This window comes from Petromyzon marinus, chromosome 16 (genome assembly GCF_048934315.1).
Source record: "Petromyzon marinus isolate PM22_M1 ecotype Great Lakes invasive population chromosome 16, UKy_Petmar_22M1.pri1.0, whole genome shotgun sequence".
In the NCBI taxonomy this organism is placed as follows: Eukaryota; Metazoa; Chordata; class Hyperoartia; order Petromyzontiformes; family Petromyzontidae; genus Petromyzon; species Petromyzon marinus.
In genome coordinates this window covers 10,560,669-10,580,949 of record NC_133682.1, presented here as the reverse complement: position 1 = coordinate 10,580,949, position 20,281 = coordinate 10,560,669, and the positions used below count along the sequence as shown (strand labels likewise).

Genomic DNA, 20,281 nt, shown 5'->3' with positions numbered 1-20,281 from the left:
CAATTGCAGCAATAGGGGCCCATGCGGCAGATCACGCCCCAGGAGCTGTGATCTCGTCTCGGGCTTCCATCGCGTTCACGAATTAACACCACCCAAAAACAACGTCATTCGCGACCTCGCATCGACGAACCAAACACAATCAGCAGATCTACATTTGATCAGGTCGCATTCGATCAATAATTTGTAAGTATTTGAACTTTCCTTCGAACTCCCTCCCCCCCCTCCACTAACCCCGTGATTGGACTCGCCCGGCAACACGGAAGAGAAGACGAGGGGGGCCACCTCACTGCATCGCTGCTGCCGCCTCCTCCTCCTCCGCCTCCTCGATTCCTCGTTCCTCGTCCTCCCTTCTTCCCTCCCTCCTCGTCCTCGTCGTCGTCCGGAGACGTCGCCATGCCCAAGACGAGGCCGGCCAAGCTGACCCCGAGCAAGCTGTACATCTGCTCGTTCGAGAACTGCAACGCGGTGTTCAACAAGGAGCGTTACCTGCGCGAGCATGTGGGCAAGCACACGGGAGAGGTGCGGCCACCACCACTGCTGCTCATTCGCCTCACCTCGTTCAGTCATTCACCTCGTTCGTTCGTTCGTTCCACGCCTTGCGACGGCGTTGCGTCGAGCTGCCCAACTCGCGACGTTCAACACCAAGCTGAGGAGGGAGCAGAGGCGCGCGCCGGGCCCTGCAGCTTACCCCTCCGGCTGCTCCCGATGGGCCTCGTCCCTCCACTTACATCTTATTTAGATTTATAGAGCGTCGCCTTTAGCCAACATCACCCCCCCCTGCCCCCTCAAACCGAATTCCCACTCAGTCGCGCTATCACACGCGGCTGAGTGGGAATTCGGTTGCACGTTGCAGTTGACAGCTGCCATACATACAAATCTTGGTTGCGGTGGCTGATGTGGAGTGAGCTTTTGGAGTCTCTGTTCATTTTAGTTCCTATGCAATGCCACAGTGCGTCTTTGCTGCTGCTGCTGCTGCTGAAGACTACGGCCGACGGCCTCGAATCCGTTTAAACACGAACATAAATGCACGCGCAGTGCGGATATGCGGTATACGTGCACGCACATATCTGTCAACCCGTACGGGTCTACTCTTATTCTTGTGCAGGGACATTGAGTTTTGAGGTCCGTACGGTGTACAGCCGTTACAATACGGGCAAACATTTTTGTTTTGCTCGATGTTGTTTCTCCCTTGTGATGGGACTTTGTAGGATGATGAACGTTGAGATTTATAAGTGGCACGGGGTGACCAATAAGGTCTGAATTGGTCTGTGATAAGGTAGGCACTGAGGTATGTTGTTGTGAGTGTACTAGTAGTGAGTGTAGTTGTGGTGATTGTCTATTTGTTGGTGTTTCTCCCTTGTGATGGGACTTTGTAGGATGAACGTTGAGATTTATAAGTGGCACGGGGTGACCAATAAGGTCTGAATAAGGTAGGGCACTGATTAGGGGTGGGCAAGTATGCACGCATACACATGTACCGTATAGAAGGGAGCCCGTGGGCACAGGGATTATCGCACACCCACTTTGAGCCAGACGGATCTCCGTTCAATACTTGGCCAAGGCCACATCAAACCAGCCCTGCCGCACTACCCCCACACCCCCAAACCCACACCCCCACACCCACACACCCCCACACCCACTCGCCCCTGCATTCGCCAGCGTGGTGTGGTGAAGTATGGTCAAACAAACCAATGGACCCACCTTCGCACAGCCCCTTGTTCAGCTGCACATTGACAACTGCAGTCTTTTTTTTTTTATCTGGGTATCGAACACAGAGGGATACATTTGCCAAGTCGACCACCGACTGGGAGATGGGGCTCATGACCTCGTGAGTATGAGCCACGATCTCAGCAGCAGATGAGGTTTCAGTCTGTGGCCATATTTTTGTCAGACCAGACCAAAGTAAGCGGCACGATTGCTATTGATTTCAGGTTGCAGTTCGATCGGTCTTGTTTTTCAGACACTTGATTTGCTAAACTTTAATGGTCCTCGGCGAGTCGCAGCTGCCAGAGGACAACACTGGCCCACGGTTTATCTGCGTAAAAAAAATGCTGCTGGAGAACATTAATCATCAAATACCCTACGATACCTGTGATTAAACCGGGTTCTCGACTGTGGTGAGTTGATGGTCTTATCCCAAGTGACCGATGTCTGCACGCAAAAACAATTATACACAATTTGGCCCTGCACTTAATTTAATAAAATTCCAGTTCTGGGAATTAAATGGTAGATTTGACTGCAAAATTTTACCCCCCCCCCCTCGGTAGCATCGCAGGTGGGAAATTGTTTCCACATGCCGTGTGGGACCAGATGTCATCTGAAGGAGACTCTGAGATGGCTCTCTGACATCTGCTTCTGTGGGCCGTTCTCAAGCATAAAGGGCCACACTGCCCCTGCTGGAGATCCGGATGGGTAATAATATAACAATACAATTTATGAAGCGCTCAAAGTTGTGGACTGAAGACGCAATTCTGAGGCGCGGAGTCGAGCTCAGTGTCGTGTCGCGTCGCGCGGTCTGGTGAGACTCGGTCAAATGTCGAGCCGAAGAGGTGACGCGCCGCCTTTAGGTGGTTATTGAACGAAGAAAACGATTGTCGGCATCTCTTAACCTGGCACCGACAGCACAATTGGGGGAAAAGAAACACGTTTTTGGAAAAAGCTACTTTACATTAAGACATGCATTTCTTGTCTGTTCAACATTCATTTACAACAGTATTGATGACGATGCGTTCTCTGCGTGGATGATTAACACGCGGCGTTTGTGTGCGCTCTGCGAGACAGAACACATTTGCGTGCGAGGTGCCCGGCTGCAGCAAAGCGTTTATGCGCAAGGAGCACTTCGATAACCACATGCGGCGCCACACGGGAGAGAAGCCACACGTGTAAGTCCCTCATCCTTTGTGTAGCCTCCTTTTGAGCCTGTTGAGAGTGTCGCCCGATTTCCACGAGAGACCTGGGGAAAACGTGGCTATGAACTTTAGTCAAGAGTGCGGAGGTCTTCACCGCCGTTGATGCCGTCAACACCTGACCTCCAGGGTTCGCTCATACTTTTTTTTTTATCCCCGTCGGCCGGGTTTAGCCCCTTCCCTTTTGGTCGACTACCTCTCCTTGCCACTCCGTCTCGGTAACCTGCCCTGCTCCACCCTGCACGGGTTGTCGCAACCAATGCAACGTTCTCCTCCTGACGATGTCCACGTCACTTACCAGTCACCATTCCATTCTCAACTTCGAAGTTTGCTTACTTGGTCCAGAAGTGACTGTCGTAGCTGCAATGGCAGGCGTCTGGAATCGGTGTACAGAAGCTTCGCTCGTCTGATTGCTCTGTTAAATTCCGGTTCTTGTACTTAGGTACCGGATCGTGATGTTCACAGTTGGCGTACTGTAAGAGCGGACCTTCTAGGTCGTATGTTCACTCTAAAAGAGTGTGAGGAAGAGCACGTTGAAGATGTGCGGTGACATCTACGGCATCGTTGCATCAATCATGGTTGCATATTAATACAAATAATGTTTTATTTGTATTACTTTATTATTTCCCTTCTACGTGACTTTGCCGAAAGAACCAAGAATATGAATCCCTGCAGCCACGAAAGCTTTAAATCGAAATCATGGTTACGTTTGCTCATTGGGTTGGATTGTGTTCATTGGGTCGTGTTGTGTTCATTGGCAGCTGCGAGTATGAAGGCTGCAATGAGGCCTTCTCCTTGCGATCCAACCTGATGCGGCACATCCGGAACAATCACGAGAACCCCGAAAAAATATACCAGGTATGGAGTGCCGGGTGGGACGTGTGGAGCGCTCACATTACACATTCATTAGGAACTGCTTTGACGTGGCCGGGTGGCTCAATGGTCCGAAAACTGAACCAGCAATGGTAACATCTTGAGTTCAGGTGGGGGTTTCAGGCACAGCACACAACAACAGACACAGATCCCCCGTAGAGCCTTAACAGGTTGTTGGGGCAAGTGCTGTGAGCGAGCACCTATGAAGGCCGGAACGGTACACAAGGAGGTGGGTGGCCAGCACCACTCCCGACCGCCTTTGTCTCCCAAGTGGCAGTGTTTACTCACCACACCAGGTACTAATTTGAGGCTTAGTCGACCTAGGGGAGGCCCAGGACCGTTTCAAATGGTCGTCACTGGTGTTAGCCGTGAATGCGAATCGAACTCGGGTCGCCGGGTTCATAGCGCAGTGCGCTAACAACTACATTACCGTTCCCCGCTGTTTTTCAGGCACCTGTGATTAAACTAAGTTCTAAAGTGTAGCGAGTTAATTGTCACTACCAAACAATTAAAACAATTGATTCTGTACTTACATTGGATAAATTCCAGCTCCAAATGTACAATTTTGGTGGTAATGCTGTGAACATTTATTTGGAGCATGTATGTTTGTTTAACTCCTTTCGCACCGTGTGTAGCCAACTGCTCTAATTATCGGAGGTGCGAATCGTGTGGGGATAGTGCGTTTCCTCGTGTTTTGTTAAAAGAGGTCACGTGAAGTGATCTCAGAGGTACCTCTCTGAGGTTTGATTCTGCGTGCCTTTCACTATAACGGGGCAATGCACTGTTCTGCGAGAGCTCCAAATGGGTCATTCTTCACCGTATGACACGAAGCAGAAACTACAAATGGAATATAATTGGGGGGAAAAAAGACAAAAACAAATCTACTCATAATTTAAGGACTTTGTAAGCACTGGTCAGAACCAAAGCTGATGTGTCTCGCTGCTTTAAAAACTATCAGGCATTGCTCATCTCTGTTTATGGCCTTGAGCCACTGATGGCAATTCCACATTTCAATAGTGGGGCTCGTCTCTAGAATAACTTTTGGACGTGTTGTAAACACACTGACACAAATGCACAACCTTTGTCGTCGGTCATCCTTTATAGCACTTTGTCAATCCACTGCTGGATGACGGCCACCCCATGTTGTGTCTAGATGGGGGTAGTCTAACCATACTTCACCACGCTGGTCAGTGCGTTTTGGCAAAGTGGGAAACCCAGGGGTCGATTTGGATTTTACCCGACATTTCAGATATTAGCCATCGCCATATATTAAACTCAGGTCACAGCGTTCATAGTGCAGTGCGCGAGCCACAGTACCACCTCATTCCTAATACTTTCTTAGAAAAGTAAAATATATAAACAGGCTCATGTGGGCAATGCCCTTGTTCACAGTAGAGAAAGCAGCCACATTGATATATAAATATAAATGTTATCGAGTCTTCAGACGTCCCCACACTTTTCATTCAAATAGCCCACTGTGTTCAAGGCAACTCGTTATCAAGTGCAAGTCCTTGCCCACGTAGTCAACCTACCGTATATGGCTGTGTTGTGAAGCAACGTGGTGGTCGTGGTGAGTGCCTTTTGGGTTGTGGAATGTGGCGCTTATAAGCTTTAACAGAACGAGGGCACGCCCTCTAATCCGCAATGATAGGGGCCACACCTTCGCAGTGTCGGTGAATATCGGTTTGCCACTCACGAATGTTAATGCTTTTTGCAGCTTTTATATAATGTATGTTGGACTTCTTTCGCACCGTACGTAGCCAACCGTACGTAGCCAACCGTGCTAATCTGAGATGCGGGGAAGGACCACAAACTAAACACAAAAAAAGAAGTTCTAAAAGAAATTAGTTTTCAATCTAGATTTAAAAGTCCACAGCCACTAATTAACATGCCAATTTAAAAAACTGCCGTTGGGGAAAGATTTTTGTTTAAATGTACATTTTTTTCAGGTCCCATGGTGTAACGTGCTGTCTCCAACTCTCTGGCCTCGCTATTGTGTGGTGCGAAGAAGGGCAATTACCCCAAAACGTCCGCCTATTGTACCCCTTTCCTCCTAGGGCCACAGTGTTGTTGACGAAGATGTCGAGTTGAATTATTATTTTTGCACCACTGCCGCCGCGGTCTCGCCAAATCATTTGTTTCATTTAGATTGAATTCGTGTAGTTCAACCGCTGGCATAGACATCTGTTCATACCCCGGTTGGTAGCTCATCATCCCTTCTGAATTCCATACAATTACTCATTCTTTGTGAGAATAAAAGCAGTGAGTGGGTCCTCATGTGGATACACTTGTCCCTGCCACGCAGGGGCGGAGCCACAGGGGGGGCTGGGGGGGGGCCTAGCCCCCCCTGAAATTTTGGGAAAGTCGGTAATCGGGATAACCGGATATCCGGCTGCTGCAAAATGCTGCAGACTGCCACCTTGTGCTGCCCTGCAGGCTGCCACCTTGTGCTGCCCTGCAGGCTGCCACCTCGTGCTGCCCTGCAGGCTGCCACCTCGTGCTGCCCTGCAGGCTGCCACCTTGTGTGCTGCCCTGCAGGCTGCCACCTCGTGCTACCCTGCAGGCTGTCACCTTGTGTGCTGCCCTGCAGGCTGTCACCTTGTGTGCTACCCTGCAGGCTGTCACCTTGTGTGCTGCCCTGCAGGCTGCCACCTTGTGCTGCCCTGCAGGCTGCCACCTCGTGCTGCCCTGCAGGCTGCCACCTTGTGCTGCCCTGCAGGCTGCCACCTTGTGTGCTACCCTGCAGGCTGTCACCTCGTGTGCTGCCCTGCAGGCTGTCACCTCGTGTGCTGCCCTGCAGGCTGTCACCTCGTGCTGCCCTGCAGGCTGCCACCTCGTGCTGCTCTGCAGGCTGCCACCTTGTGCTGCCCTGCAGGCTGCTTGAGTGGCAGCCTTTCGAACTTATCGAACTTATTAGCCACGTCAGCGGCTCCAACCTATTAATAAACTCCGCGTTCAAATCCAATAAAATACATTTTATACATTTGCGGCGCCCATTGGAAAACATTAACACTGGATATCTCAGAATATTGAAGTCAGCCCCCCCAAAGTCAAAATCCTGGCTCCGCCCCTGCTGCCACGGGAATGTGGATATGGAAGCCACCCTTATAGTTTGTTTGTGTTGGGAGAGATGCGTTCACTTAAATTGAAATAATTAAAATGGTCCATTCCCAGACGAAGGGCCTCTCCACCCAGTGGTAGTTAGGGGGGTGGGGTCATTGATCATACTTCACCGCGCTGGTCACTGCGGGTTTTTAATTATGTTGTCATGTTCAATTCGCTTTGTTGCACGAATCTTTAACTCGCGACAGATGTCGAGCCAGCTTTCTTCTACGTATACGCGGACACCCGCGTAATTCCCCTAACTAAACGGGACCCTCCGACCTTGGCCGTTGATTTATTGAGAGAGCCTGGCGCGACTAGCACTCGTTCATTAGACGCTGGTGAGCTTCGGGCGATCATCGCGGAGTTGCAGCGAGCACGGTTCACTTGCGAGTGCGAGCACCCGGCCGCGGACGACGGCGCTGCAGCTCCGCACTCGCCCGCGGTTAATTAGCGCCGCAATTGCGCCACCCTCTCGGCTGTCGCCCGCTGTTCCCGCCGCAATTTCTTTAAATCACGGTTAGACATCTCCGAGGCCTGGTGGATTAAGAGGCAGCTGGCTCGCACCATCTTCGGATTAGCGGAGGGCAGCCCGTGCGCTGTACGCGCGCGAGTTTGGTGTGTACGCGAACCTGCGCGCTCGATCCCCAATCGCGGCCAACACCAGCGAGGATTTTCTGAACCGGTCCTGGGTCTCCCCTAGGTCGACTCGGCCTCATGTGAGTACCTTGTGCGGTGTGTAAACATCGACACGATGGAGACAAAGGCAGTCGGGCGTGGTGTTGGTCCATCCACCCCTCGTGTGCTGTGCTGGCCTTAACAGGTGCTCGCTGACAGGATTTGCCCCAAAAGTCTGTTAAGGCTGTAGGGCGGTCTTTGTTGTATATTTATGCGTATTCTTGAACTCCCCCATATTGGTGTAATATAACCTTTAATGGAATGGCATTTCTATTTTAGCAATGTCGATTTTGTGTCGTCTTTGTGGTTTGTAGGTCATAAGTGAAAGTAGAAATGCTGTAGGTGAATCAACAGATTAAATGAATAGATGAATGCACCAGTTAAAGATGTGCTTTGCCAGCATTTTACATTTCTGGTCCTGATCAACAGGGTGTGGCCTCTTAAGCAAAAACCACTAAGTAGGCTACAGTCATAGGCAAGAGTCACCCATGAGTATCGTGGAGTGCAAGTCACATTCAGCAGAAAAGAGAGAACCATTGTGTTATGTATTTATTTTCAATAATCACCGACTCACCAACAAATTGTTCTAACTTTTGTATTCATCCTCTTGCAGCAATTGTACCCTGATTGTGCTGTGGACACCATTTCATGAGATTAAGTATCCAATCGGATCTCTTACAGAGCTATGCAACCCTTTGCGCTAGATAACATAATAACAATAATAGTTAACTTATTTATCCAGGAAATTCACACCGAGTAGGAGAACTCATTTCCAGGAGGATCCCGTGTTGTGTTTTTAATTTTAAGATTTTTTTTTCCACATACGTATGTATGTTGAACTTCTTTCGCACCGTACGTACCCAACCGCGCTAATCGGAGGTGCGGGGGAAGTACAGCAAACTAACAACAAAAAGCAGTTCTAAAGAAATGAGTTGTCAATCTAGATGATTTAAAAGTTCGTAGCTCCAGTGGCTTCCCTAATATCGAGGATCAAGAGCGTTCCAGACGGCCGCAGAAGCACATCTGAAAGCGCGCGAAGCAGTGACCGTCTTTGTTCGATGGCCAGCCCAAAAGCCACTGTGAGAATGGCCGCCAATTAAAGATGTCTTCATACGAGTGGGAGAAAGCCCATGGGTGCGAGGGGGCAACACTCTATCCCCGTACAGATGGAAATTGATGGCGGGCAATCCACTTCCCAATGCCCGCACGAAGGGAGGTTCACATTATTTGTGTGCGGCGACCCACCAACCCTCGCTACCTCCACAGTGCTGGATTTACAGGCCATGTGCATAGCCCTACTTAAAGAAAGTGTGTATCACAGAGATACCTCTAAGATCCCATCAAGTGACCTCTGTTCTACACAGTAGAGGGGGAGCACTTTCCCACTATGCTCTGCCACCGAGGGTAATGTTTGTCCCGTGACAAGCCAATGTTGTTCATTCTTATGTTGTTCATTCGAATTTATCCATATTAGGGGCAGAACCAACGTTTTGCGTGGTTGTTTATTGCCTCGTTCTCTCTCGTTGAGGACTCGCCTGAGACCACCAACTCCCTCCACTTGAGAACCATCTCGGTTGACGAGATGTTAACTCCCTCGCCCGGTATGCAGGAGGTCGTCGTGGGTTCAATCCCGACGCCTGTTGTACGTTTGGAGTTTGCATGTTCTCTTTGGACGTGGTCGTGGGGATTTTTCTCCGGGTCCTCCAGTTTTTCCCTGCATTTAGAATCAACATCACACGTTTAGATTATTTTGTTGTTCTAAATGCCATCATGATCAGCCACTTCGTTGCTTCTGAAAAAGAGCAAAATAGCTCAGTGGGCCTTACCAGGTAAAATCTAAATAGTTTATAGTTTAGATGAATAGTTGCCTGGAGTTTAACCGATGGTTTTCAGCGGTGCTGGATCGGGCTTCTGACAGCTGAGTTACCGGGCCGCCTCCAGAAGATAATCTTCTCGGTTGACGTGGACAGTCGGTTTTGGTTTGTGAACAAAATGGCATGTTTCTCTGCCGCTTCCATGCCTCTTGCAGTGCGAATACGAAAACTGCTGCTTGAGATTTAAAACGGAAGACCAGCTGAAAATACACCAGGTTGTCCACACCAAGACGCTACCGTTTCGGTAAGTCCAGCCACCGTGGTGGTTCCTTCTTCGTCTTTGTGCCATGCAAGTTGTCGCGGATTGTTTGGTTGCCGGGTTTTGTGGTGGTTCGCGACACATACTTTTAACTTACCTGCTTGGGAGGTGGGGTTGGTGGCTCATGTAGGGATTGAGCCATGGCGATGTGTGAGACCCACCTGCAGTTCTTGATTTGAAGCTTTCGTGACTGCAAGGATCCATACTCTTTGGTTCTATTCGGTAAAGTCACGTAGGTAAAAAATAAAATAACAAAAATCACGACGTTTCGGCCACAACACCTGATGAAGGCCACTTGTGTTGTGGCCGAAACGTCGTGATTTTTGTTATTTTATTTTTTACCTACGTGACTTTACCGAATAGAACCAAAGAGTACCCACCTGCAGGTTTAAATAATAATGGTTGTCAATTTTTTTTTGTCTGGGGCGGGTCCTGCACCGGGGGAGTTTTGAGCAGTTCCTTATTAATGAGTCATGTATCTGCGATAATACAACAGTTGAAATATTAATAATTGTCAGCATTTTGTCAATTTACTGCTGGGTCGAGGCCTCTCCTCCTCACCTTGCCGCTTGTCACCAGGCTTTTTTGTCCATTCGCTGGTCAGTGCGGGCTCACGCGAGTGTGGCCCTCGGGCCTGCTCAGGCGTCACTCGCCACTGATGTTAGCCGTGCCCAGGTATCGAACTCGGGTAGCCAGGCTCGCAGCGCAGCACGCGATCTTCAGCTCCGCTGGCTGACAAAAGCCTGCACCTGCAAGGGGGGTAATACTCAACAGGTGTGCTCGCCGCAGACCAGCTTGCTGTGCTGCCATCTCCAGCCACCTTTGGGTCCTCCCGTTTGCTTGTACGTTTGAGGAATTTGGACACTCCCTTGGCGGTCTGGCTATGCAGCTCATTTGACTGGTCAACCGCTCCTGCGCTCGTGTTTTTATTCGTTTTAGTCAGGCACAGCGTGCTTCAAGAGGTTGCTGAATCGGCCACTCCTCCACAAGTGTCAGATTCGTTCAGGGGGGAAGCCTTCACCATTCTCCCTCCCCTCAAGTCCCACCTAGCCCTGGCACACATACCGTGGCTATTGCTCCTCCTGCTCCTGTTGTGTGGAGTGGTGGCGCATTGCTTGAGTTGTGCCCGTTCGGGCTGAGGGCCGTCCGTATTCTTCGTCATGGCTCGACTCTGGCTTGCCCTCCAATGCGACTCGTCGCAGGCTTGAGCCACGGTGGCGAGATGTTTACTCCCTCGCCTGGTATACAGGAGGTCGTGGGATTCGATTCCGACCCTGGCGCCTGCTGTATATTTTGAGTTTGCGTGTCTCTCTCTCCCTGTGGTGGCGTAGATTTTTATCCGGGTCCTCTGGTTTTTCCCTACACATTTAGAAACATGCGTAAAGAGTATTTGACTGCTGATATCAATTTCCACGTAATAAGCCACTTCAATTCTGATTTAAAGCTTTCGTGACTGCAAGGATTCATCTTCTTCTTCGAAAGAACCAAAGAAGAATAAGCCACTTCGTTGAGCTATCATTTGTGGCCAGGTTGCTTCTGAAAAGTACCTATATAGCTCCATCGGCCTTACCTGGTAAAACCTAAAATCTTAAAAAAAAAGTTTAATTGCTTTGAGCTACGGCTCGCTTGAGCCAGAGGCAAGCCCGAGCCGAGACTTAAGGACACGGGCCCGAGAGTTGGCGACGCCTGCTTGCGCGCGTGTGTGTAGTGTAGCGGTTAGCGCGCTGCGCTATGAACCTGGCGACCCGGGTTCGATTCCCGCTCACGGCCAACACCAGTGACGATTATCTGAACCGGTCCCGGGCCTCCCCTAGGTCGACTCAGCCTCAAATGAGTACCTGGTGCGGTGTGTAAACATTGCCACTAGGGAGACAAAGGCGGTCGGGCGTGGTGCTGGCCACCCACCCCCTCGTGTACCGTTCCGGCCTTCATAGGTGCTCGCTAACAGCACTTGCCCCTACAGTCTGTTACAGGCTACACAGGGGATCTTTGTTGTGCGTGCGTGTTCGTGTCAGGTGTCGCTACGAAGGCTGCGACAAGGCGTTCATGCTCCCAAGCAGACGGACGCGGCACGAGCAGGTTCACAGTGAAGAACGTAAGCGACCTGCCCGGGCCGGGGGGGGGGGGGGGGGGGTTGGCGGATCACGCTGCACATTTGCTGCGCTCTTTGCTCGCCTTTTTAAGAGCGCGCGCCCACGCCAGTTGCGCGCAAGCCGCTGCGTTGGTTAACCTGCGTGCGTGCGTGTGCGTGCGTGTGCGTGCGTGTGCGTATTTGCCAGTGCGTATCCTTGTGCGTTCGTACACGTATGAGCTCGCGTTGCATTTTGTGTGCGCTTGCGTGCGCTCGTACGTTACGTGCGCTTTAGTTGTGCATTCGTGTGCATTGAGTGCGTGTATGCGCGTGCGTTTACCCGCACGCCTGTGCATATATTTGTACATCCGTTGGCGTACGTGTGCATTTGCGCGCAAACGTGTGCGTGCACGCACAGATACGTGAGCATGTTGCTCTCCCGCAAACCCCGCCCGTGCGTGCCCGTGCGTGCAGCGCAGCACGTGTGCTCGGTGTGCGGGCACGGCTACCGGCGGATCGACATGCTGCGCAAGCACGAGTGGATCCACGCCGCCAATCGGCCCATGTTCCACTGCCCCGAGGCAGAGTGCGGGCGCGCGTACACCACCTCGTCCATGCTGCGCTACCACGTGCTGGCGCACCACCACGGCATGGGGCCCTACCAGTGCCAGGAGCCCGGCTGCTACAAGGCCTTCACCTCCAAGGTGAGCGAGACGCCGAGGGGACGAGCGTAGCTGACGATTGATGGTGATGGTGGTGACGTTGACGGTTGCGGAGGTGGCGATAATGGCTGTGGTGGTGACGATGGCGTTGTTGGTGGTTGCGATCCGGAGTCCGAGACCAGATAAAGTGCCGGGGTGGAGATGATCACCCAAGCGAACTGCTGAGGGTGGAGGGTGGTGTCTGTGTTCAGACTGTCCTACATGACATCATCACAACTGCCTGGACCACAGGACGGGTTCCACAGGATTGGAAGGGTGGCCTGGTGTGCAGTCTGCACAGATTCTAACAACTATAGGGGCATCTCCCTCCTCAGCGTTCCGGGAAAGGTCCTGGCAAGGATTATTCAATATCGCCTTACCAGGCACGCTGAGGAGCGGCTTGCGAAGTCCCAATGTGGTTTCACGCCAGGGCGGTCCTGGACGAATGCCATATTCTCCGTCCGTTTGCTACGACAGAGCTTGAAGGAATTTCAAAGAGGCATACATCTCCGTTTTATTGACCTGGTCAAGGCCTATGATACCATTAGTAGACCAGGGCTTTGGGATATTCTTTGTGCTTTCGGGGGCCCTGATTCTATCCTTCCAATCATTAAGGACCTTCATTGATGATGGTGGGCAGGCCGAGGTAAAATTGTGTCGCTGGGCATTGGAGCCATTCCCTCTTCACGTTGGGGTGCGACAGGGATGTCCTCTGGCTCCCATGTTATTTAACATCATCTTTGACCACGTAGCTCAAAGCTTTCCATGACTATACCAGTGAAATTTCTATCTGGTACAGATTCTATGGGAGGCTGATCAATGCCTGAGTGCAGTCAAGGGATGGCTTCAAACTGGTCAACCATGTTATGTACGCTGACGCTGACTCAGAGAAGGAATTGGAGGTTCTGCTACTGAATCTGGAGCATGTCATTAAGAGATGGGGCCTTACCATCAGCTCTGCCAAAACTACACCCCCTCAACTCCCCATGAGTGATGGGACAGTTGTGGAGAAAGTGGATAATTTTCCGTACCTGGATAGTGTGCTCGTGACCAGCTCTGGTTTGGCAGCAGAGGTCTCGCTCCGAATCAGCCGAGCCGCATTATCTTTTTGTAAGCTGCGTAACGCTGTGTGGAAGCTACCTGGTCTGTTGCTCCACACGAAGCTTCAGGTCTTCTCGGAAACAGTCATGCCCTCCCTTCTCTATGCTTTCGAAACATGGACCCCTCTGATGGAACATCTTTGCCGGTGAGAATCATTCAGGCTGGCCTGCCTACGATCCATCCAGGGTGTAACCAGGCTGGATTGTGTGAGCTCGCAAATCCTAGAAAGAACTGGACATATTCCTATCGGTAAGCTTGTCCGGCAGGCAAAACTGTTGGCTGGGTCCTGTAGGCCACATGCCCAGCCACCGCATGTCCAAGCAGCTTCTGTTTGGCCAGATAGAGGGAGCTAAATGAGCATGGCATGGGCTGGAGAAGAAATTGACTGATGCAGTACAGGGGGATGTGGAGCTGAGAGTACGCTTGCTGAAGAGTGTTACCAGCGATGTCAAGATCAGCCTTTTTGGAGGAGGCTCGTGAAGGATGCTGCTGGACAGTTGAAGGCAGTCGCCCTCCAACAATAGCGGAGGGTAGAGGAGCGACGCTCACAACAACGAGCGGAGTTGCCGGACGACTAAAATGCAGCAAGTTGGCGCAGTGAGGGGCACAGTCGGTGCATCTGCCAGTCATCTCGTTTAGTCAACCCATGGCACCTGGGTCTGTCCCGTGACCTTCAGTCAGCGAGCTTTCGGTACTTCACTTACGTGGCCTTGGAGTGCACCTGGCCTGTCACAAGCGCAGTGGTGACATCGATGCCACTTAATGGTGATTGGCTGCTGTAGTTGTTGGTGGTAATGATAGTGGTGATGTTGATGGTTGTGAAGATGGTGATCATGTTGATGACGGTGGTGGTGAAGATAGTAATTTTGGTGATGGGTGATAGTGGTGGTGATGGTAATAATGATGATGTCATGATGTGTTTTCTTTCAATTTTCTTACAGCAAAAGCTCACAAAGCATCGCTCGACACATGAACCGCCAAAAGCAAAAGTCAAAGAGGTGACTTATTTAACTTTTTGCTCAAACGATAAATTTGAATGCCAAGTTAACACGGGGGGTCATTGAGACGACAGACATTTGACAGCCACCGAGGGATCGGTGACCAAGGGGAAACCCTAAACTGAGATCAGAATCTCAATATTTGTTTATACTGGAGGAATCCGATGAGCTTATCAAGCTGTCCGGTAGGGGCACGGGGTCAGAACGTTACGTGGTGGGGGACTGCATGAGCCGACCTCGGAGTACAGGGGTCCGCTTGGGAACGGCGGCGAGGTTTTAATCGGGTCGACAGCGCTGATTGCGACGACCTCTTGGTCTCTCTCCGCAGGTCGAAAAGGAGGCAAAGGATTCGTTGGCCTCCCAGCTGAGCGGATATTACCTGCCGAAGGGCGGCGGCGACGTCTCGCCGATGGAACCCAACGCGGCGCACGATCCCACCCGACTGCAGCACGCCGGTTACGGCGTGGCCAACACACCGCCCTCTCTCAGCAGCTGAGCTTTCCTGCTGCGGAGGGCCCGTTTTTTTTTTTTTTAAAGATGTGCCCTCTCTTAATCCACACTAAAATTGAAAAGGTGCTTTTGGCTGACCTTACAAGGCACCGTGGGGGGGGTGGTGGGGGGTGTGTGTGGGGAGAAAATAACCCCCACAGTGCCTTGCAAGCGGCCCTGAGAGCACGCTCGTGTACATACAATGCACCCGCGCTTTGAGACGCCGGCCTTGAAGACGGCTGTAGGCGTGGCATCGTTACATTTCACAGCGGTTAGGCAGCGTGGTAATTTTTGTACAAATGACATTGCTGTTGTTATTGTTATTAGGGATCGTTAGAACTGTATAGCCCTGCTGCTCTGCTTACCAAGCGGTTTGTAATAAAGAACAATCCACTTGGTCATCTGGAGCTTTGTAAAATTCCTGCTTTGTAAAAGCAAAAAAATTGGCACAGTCTAAATGCCTGCTGGATACACACGACAGTGTTCTGTAGCCAACGAGAATCTCGATCATGCGAAAAAGAGACGTTTCTTGGCATTTGCGGATTATTTTTGGCAGGAGGAAATGTTTGAGGTTTTAAAAGTGACACTACAGTTTAATTTTGAGGCCGAGTCATTGTGGTTGCATTCGTAAGTGACGTAAGTGACGTATGTACGGGTGTCCCGGGTCTCTAGTCGCCGCACCCATGCTGTGGACCCACACGTGCACTAACAAAGACGGATCGGTTGAGTATCATTGCAGGCCTTTCGGGCAAGTGCTGTTTGCGAACACCTATTAAGGTCGGCACGGCACACAATTTTGGATGTGTGGCGAGCCGTGCACCTAGCCACCTTTGTTAACGCCGGTGCTGTTATTTTGACGCGCCGCATCGCACTCATTGAAGGCCAGTGGAACTAGTGGAGGCCCAAGTGCGAGTTCGGTCGCACACCACGTGCCACTTGATATAAGCCATGGCCGGTAATCAAACACAAATATCTGGGAGGATAGGACAGAGCTGTCTCCACCACTCCCCACACGTTGCGTAACTTTTGGTTTTGTAACAATGACGAAGATCCCCCGTATCGCCTTAACGAATTGCGTGGGGACAAGTGCCGTTTGCGAGCACCTCTGAAGGCCGGTACGGCACATGATGGGGCGTTGTGGCCAGAACCAGGCCCGGACACATTTGTCTCCGATTGGTGATGTTTACACACCGCACCAGGTACTCAATTGAGGCTGAGTCGACCTAGGGGAGGCCCATGACTGGTGTTGGCCATGAGCGGGAATCGAACTTGGGTCGCCGGGTTCGTAGCACAGTGCGCTTGCAGCTACACTACCACTCCTGTAACTCGTAAATATATACAAACATTAAATCCAACGTTAGCCTGACACTTAATAAACATTCGCCTTAAAGAGTTGACCTTTGAGGTTGCATGTCGACTGCACAGCACTTGCGCGGAATAGCAAATCGAAGGAGGTGAAGGCGTTGACCGTAATGGTTTTTCACCTCTTTACCTAACATTTTAGTTGGCATGACCTTGTGTGTTTTTTTAGAACTTTTGTTTTTTTTATAAAAGTTGACCTCCCCTTAAATGCGTGTGTATGTGCGTGTGCACGTGGTTGTATGCAAGCATACCAAACGGTGATTAACTGAAACATGTATTTATACTGGAGGAATCTGATTTGGTATCTGGCTCTTTTTCACAGATTTCTAACAGAGCATCAGACAGACATGCTGGTTAAAGCTCTATAGGCCTACTTGACTCCAGTGCAAATGCCTCAAGACAACCCAGGAGTTTCGATGTAAAGCTTTGGTGACTGCAGGGATTCATATTCTTGGTTCTTTCGGTAAAGTCACCACGTAGAAGGGAAATAATAAAAATAAAACATAAAAAAATTATTTTATTTTTATTATTTTGTTATTTCCCTTCTACGTGACTTTACCGAAAGAACCAAGAATATAACAACCCAAGAGGTTACCCAGTGGCCCAGAGTTCAGAGTATTTAACAGGCTCCGCTGAATCCAGGTAACCACGTATTGATGATCTCACGGCACAGTCACCATTGCGTTGCGTTTGGTTTCGCACTTGATTTGAGTAAATTCCAACTCCACTATCGGTTTGACTGCCCTGTGACAATCCTATAGGAGAGCTTGTAGGAAGTCGTCCACCTGGGAAAAAATCGCTTCTGAAGGCTGCTTGATACACAGGGCAGAGTGTTCTGAGATTTGTAGAGGGGTTCGTTTTCATGACGTCACACCAATTGCGGTTGGAAGGCGTGCATTAACATACAACATTCCATTAAATAAGACGAGCTGGTATTTTTCAGGTGACATTACAGACTACAAAAATAACGCAGCTGAGCTGTCACTATGCGAATACTCTCATGTCCTTAGAGACTTTTTTTTTACTCAATAGCAAACCTTTCATTTGTTGTCACAGCCCAGGACACACCCCGATTATGTAAATGTATAAATAAAAACCGAGCTGGGGGATGTGCCAGAAGCTTGGCTGTCGTCGTAATGTCTGACGGGGTGTCACCCTTGGTATTTGTGTTTTGACCCGCAGCATTCAACATTGGTGCTGCGCGTGTGCTTGCAAATGATCAGTGCTGGTGTTCGTTTCACCGATGTGATGGAGGGCCGAAAATTAAGTATTGTACTCGACGAGACCGTCCAAGGACGGGCCTCCATCTCGCCTCTCGTCTTACTCCCCTCCATGCACTCCTCAAAGCAACCGGGACATTTTGTTGAGTTCACCAATCAACCCAGATTCGGTGGGAGGTCACTCGTTCTCTTCTGCTGCCCCCATTGTCTGGAACTTCCTTCCCCCAGCCATATTTGCTGTCGACTCATCTCCCTTATTCTCGTCAAGACCTTTGAGGCCCTCTGCCGATGACTGACTGCCTCACGGCGAAATACATCTTTGTGCTGTGTCTGTACGGTGTCTTGAGATGCGGTCACATTTTTAGATGTATAAATCCACAGTGTATTGTATTACACTGCATACATACGTACATGTATTGTCAGCATACATGTGGTTATAATGTAGCTCAGTTTGACGAGCAGCAGACCTTCCCAGTCGTAAGGTGATTTCAAATCCTGGCAAAGGCAAACTCTGCCCATCGTCATCATTCGTCGTCCTTCCACGGAAGGGTAAAATGGTCGTGAGTCGCCAACGGTTGTATTGAAGTCCATTCTGATCCCTGCCATATTGAACGTGGAGTTTTCACTACTGGCTGCGAACTGTAATTAATGATGTGCATTTTGCAAGGCACTTATTTGAGCAAGGGGACATTGACTTTGACACTGATGCCCAACGCATGAGGAACGGTCACGATGTTTTGAGAAGCGTGGTATTTGGTTTAAAAAAAAAAAATCAACCAACCAAAACCATCACAGTCTCATTATGCATAGAGTATATTTATTTCATAACGTGCATTTACTAAGTGACACGAAGGTGGTGCGATTGGTACGACGGTGGCACGGTGGTTTCGCCCGGATTGTTGTGAGCCCAGCGACTTGAGTTCCGTTCCGAGCCACAGCTATAACGTCGGTGGTGAATTATATCCAAGTCAGTCCTTGGCCCCACTGCAACCCACACTGACCAGCATGGTGAGGTATAAATTTTGATTTAAAGCTTTCGTGACTGCAAGGATTCATCCTCTTTGGTTATTTCGGTAAAGTCACGTAGAATGAGAATAAAATAATAAATTGATAAAATAAAATAACACGATAAAATTCTCACGACGTTTCGGCCACAACACAAGCGGCCTTCATCAGGTGAAGGGACGAGACTGTCTGGAGGACAGCGCTGGAGCGAACAAAGCCATGCTCAGATCGCGACCTTTAAGCTGTGTGAGAAGAAACAAAGCGCCTTGAAAAAGGAATTAGCATAGAATTTAGCATTGGAATAGCTGAGTGATTAGCTTGTGACTGGTCACAGAAATGGCTATGTTAAAGTTAAAGCATACATATCCGCAGAGGCGCCCCTTGACAAAGGAATTAGCATAGAATTTAGCATTGATATAGCTGAGTGATTAGCTTGTGACTGGTCACATAAATGGCTATGTTAAAGTTAAAGCATACACATCCGCTTTAACATAGCCATTTCTGTGACCAGTCACAAGCTAATCACTCAGCTATTTCAATGCTAATTTCTATGCTAATTCCTTTGTCAAGGCGCTTTGTTTCTTCTCACACAGCTTAAAGGTCGCGATCTGAGCGTGGCGTTTTCGCTCCAGCGCTGTCCTCCAGACAGTCTCGTCCCTTCACCTGATGAAGGCCGCTTGTGTTGTGGCCGAAACGTCGTGAGAATTTTATCGTGTTATTTTATTTTATCCATTTATTATTTTATTCTCATTCTACGTGGTGACTTTACCGAAAGAACCAAAGAAGATGGTGAGGCATGTTTAAAAAAACAATCTCCATGACCGACCCAGCGTGGGAGACCATCCAGCAATGGATTGAAAAGGCCAGTAAATTATTAAGTTGAAATACTTAATAATTTGAAATACTTAATCATTTGAAATGCTTAATAATTTACCGAAATGCCATACAGACACGTGCGTTGGCTTGAACTCAAGCTGCTCTCAAAGCCTCTGGACTTCTTGTACGGGGTACATCTTTTCGTATAAGGCACCACATTTACAAATCAATGTATAAGTTTGGAATAGCACGGTCATGTGTGGAAGATGTAAAATTGAACCGGGACGGTATTACGAACGTGTTGTTCAAGAACATGCTTTACAATGTATCGGAGATGTTGAAGGAATAATTTGAATGCAACAATGCGAACAAAAAATAATCCAGTCCGGGTTTTACGAACTGCTTGCTAAACATCAATGCTCGAAGCTTTTAAGAGTGAACTGCACATGATGGTATTTTGGAAAAACAGATAATAACTCTTTGATGGCATTTTTGTGTTCGGAAACAATAGGCTTGGAAGCTGTTTTTTTTAAATTACAAATTGCTCAAATATGCTAGTGTTATCAGAGTTTTAAGAATAAAGATTCGCTCAATTCACGTGAAAAGACGTCCGAGTTCTGTTCGCGATTGCTGGATGTCAGCTCATGGACTTGGTCACGGGATGGGAATCGTGAAGTCCACACAATGTCGCTCACCGCCTGTCAGTGTGATGCCTGTTGCAGCGGAGGCCTTTGAGTGTTTCTCCATGCCATGTGTGGTCTATTCTCCTCTGTGCCTTTCCTCGCACACGAAAAACACTCGAAGGATTTGGCGAAACATATCTTCC

General features: G+C 49.6%; 1 protein-coding gene across 1 annotated transcript; it reads left to right on the top strand.

Annotated features, from left to right (window-relative positions):
• Positions 1–206: 206 nt before the first annotated feature.
• On the top strand, positions 207–20,060 carry LOC116942835 (transcription factor IIIA-like). The gene is made up of 8 exons (XM_032955184.2): positions 207–519; positions 2,782–2,882; positions 3,668–3,764; positions 9,589–9,677; positions 11,708–11,787; positions 12,238–12,467; positions 14,507–14,563; positions 14,892–20,060. The coding sequence occupies exons 1-8, from the start codon at positions 394–396 to the stop codon at positions 15,057–15,059; spliced, it is 948 nt and encodes a 315-aa protein (XP_032811075.2). The 5' UTR covers positions 207–393; the 3' UTR covers positions 15,060–20,060.
• Positions 20,061–20,281: the final 221 nt, after the last annotated feature.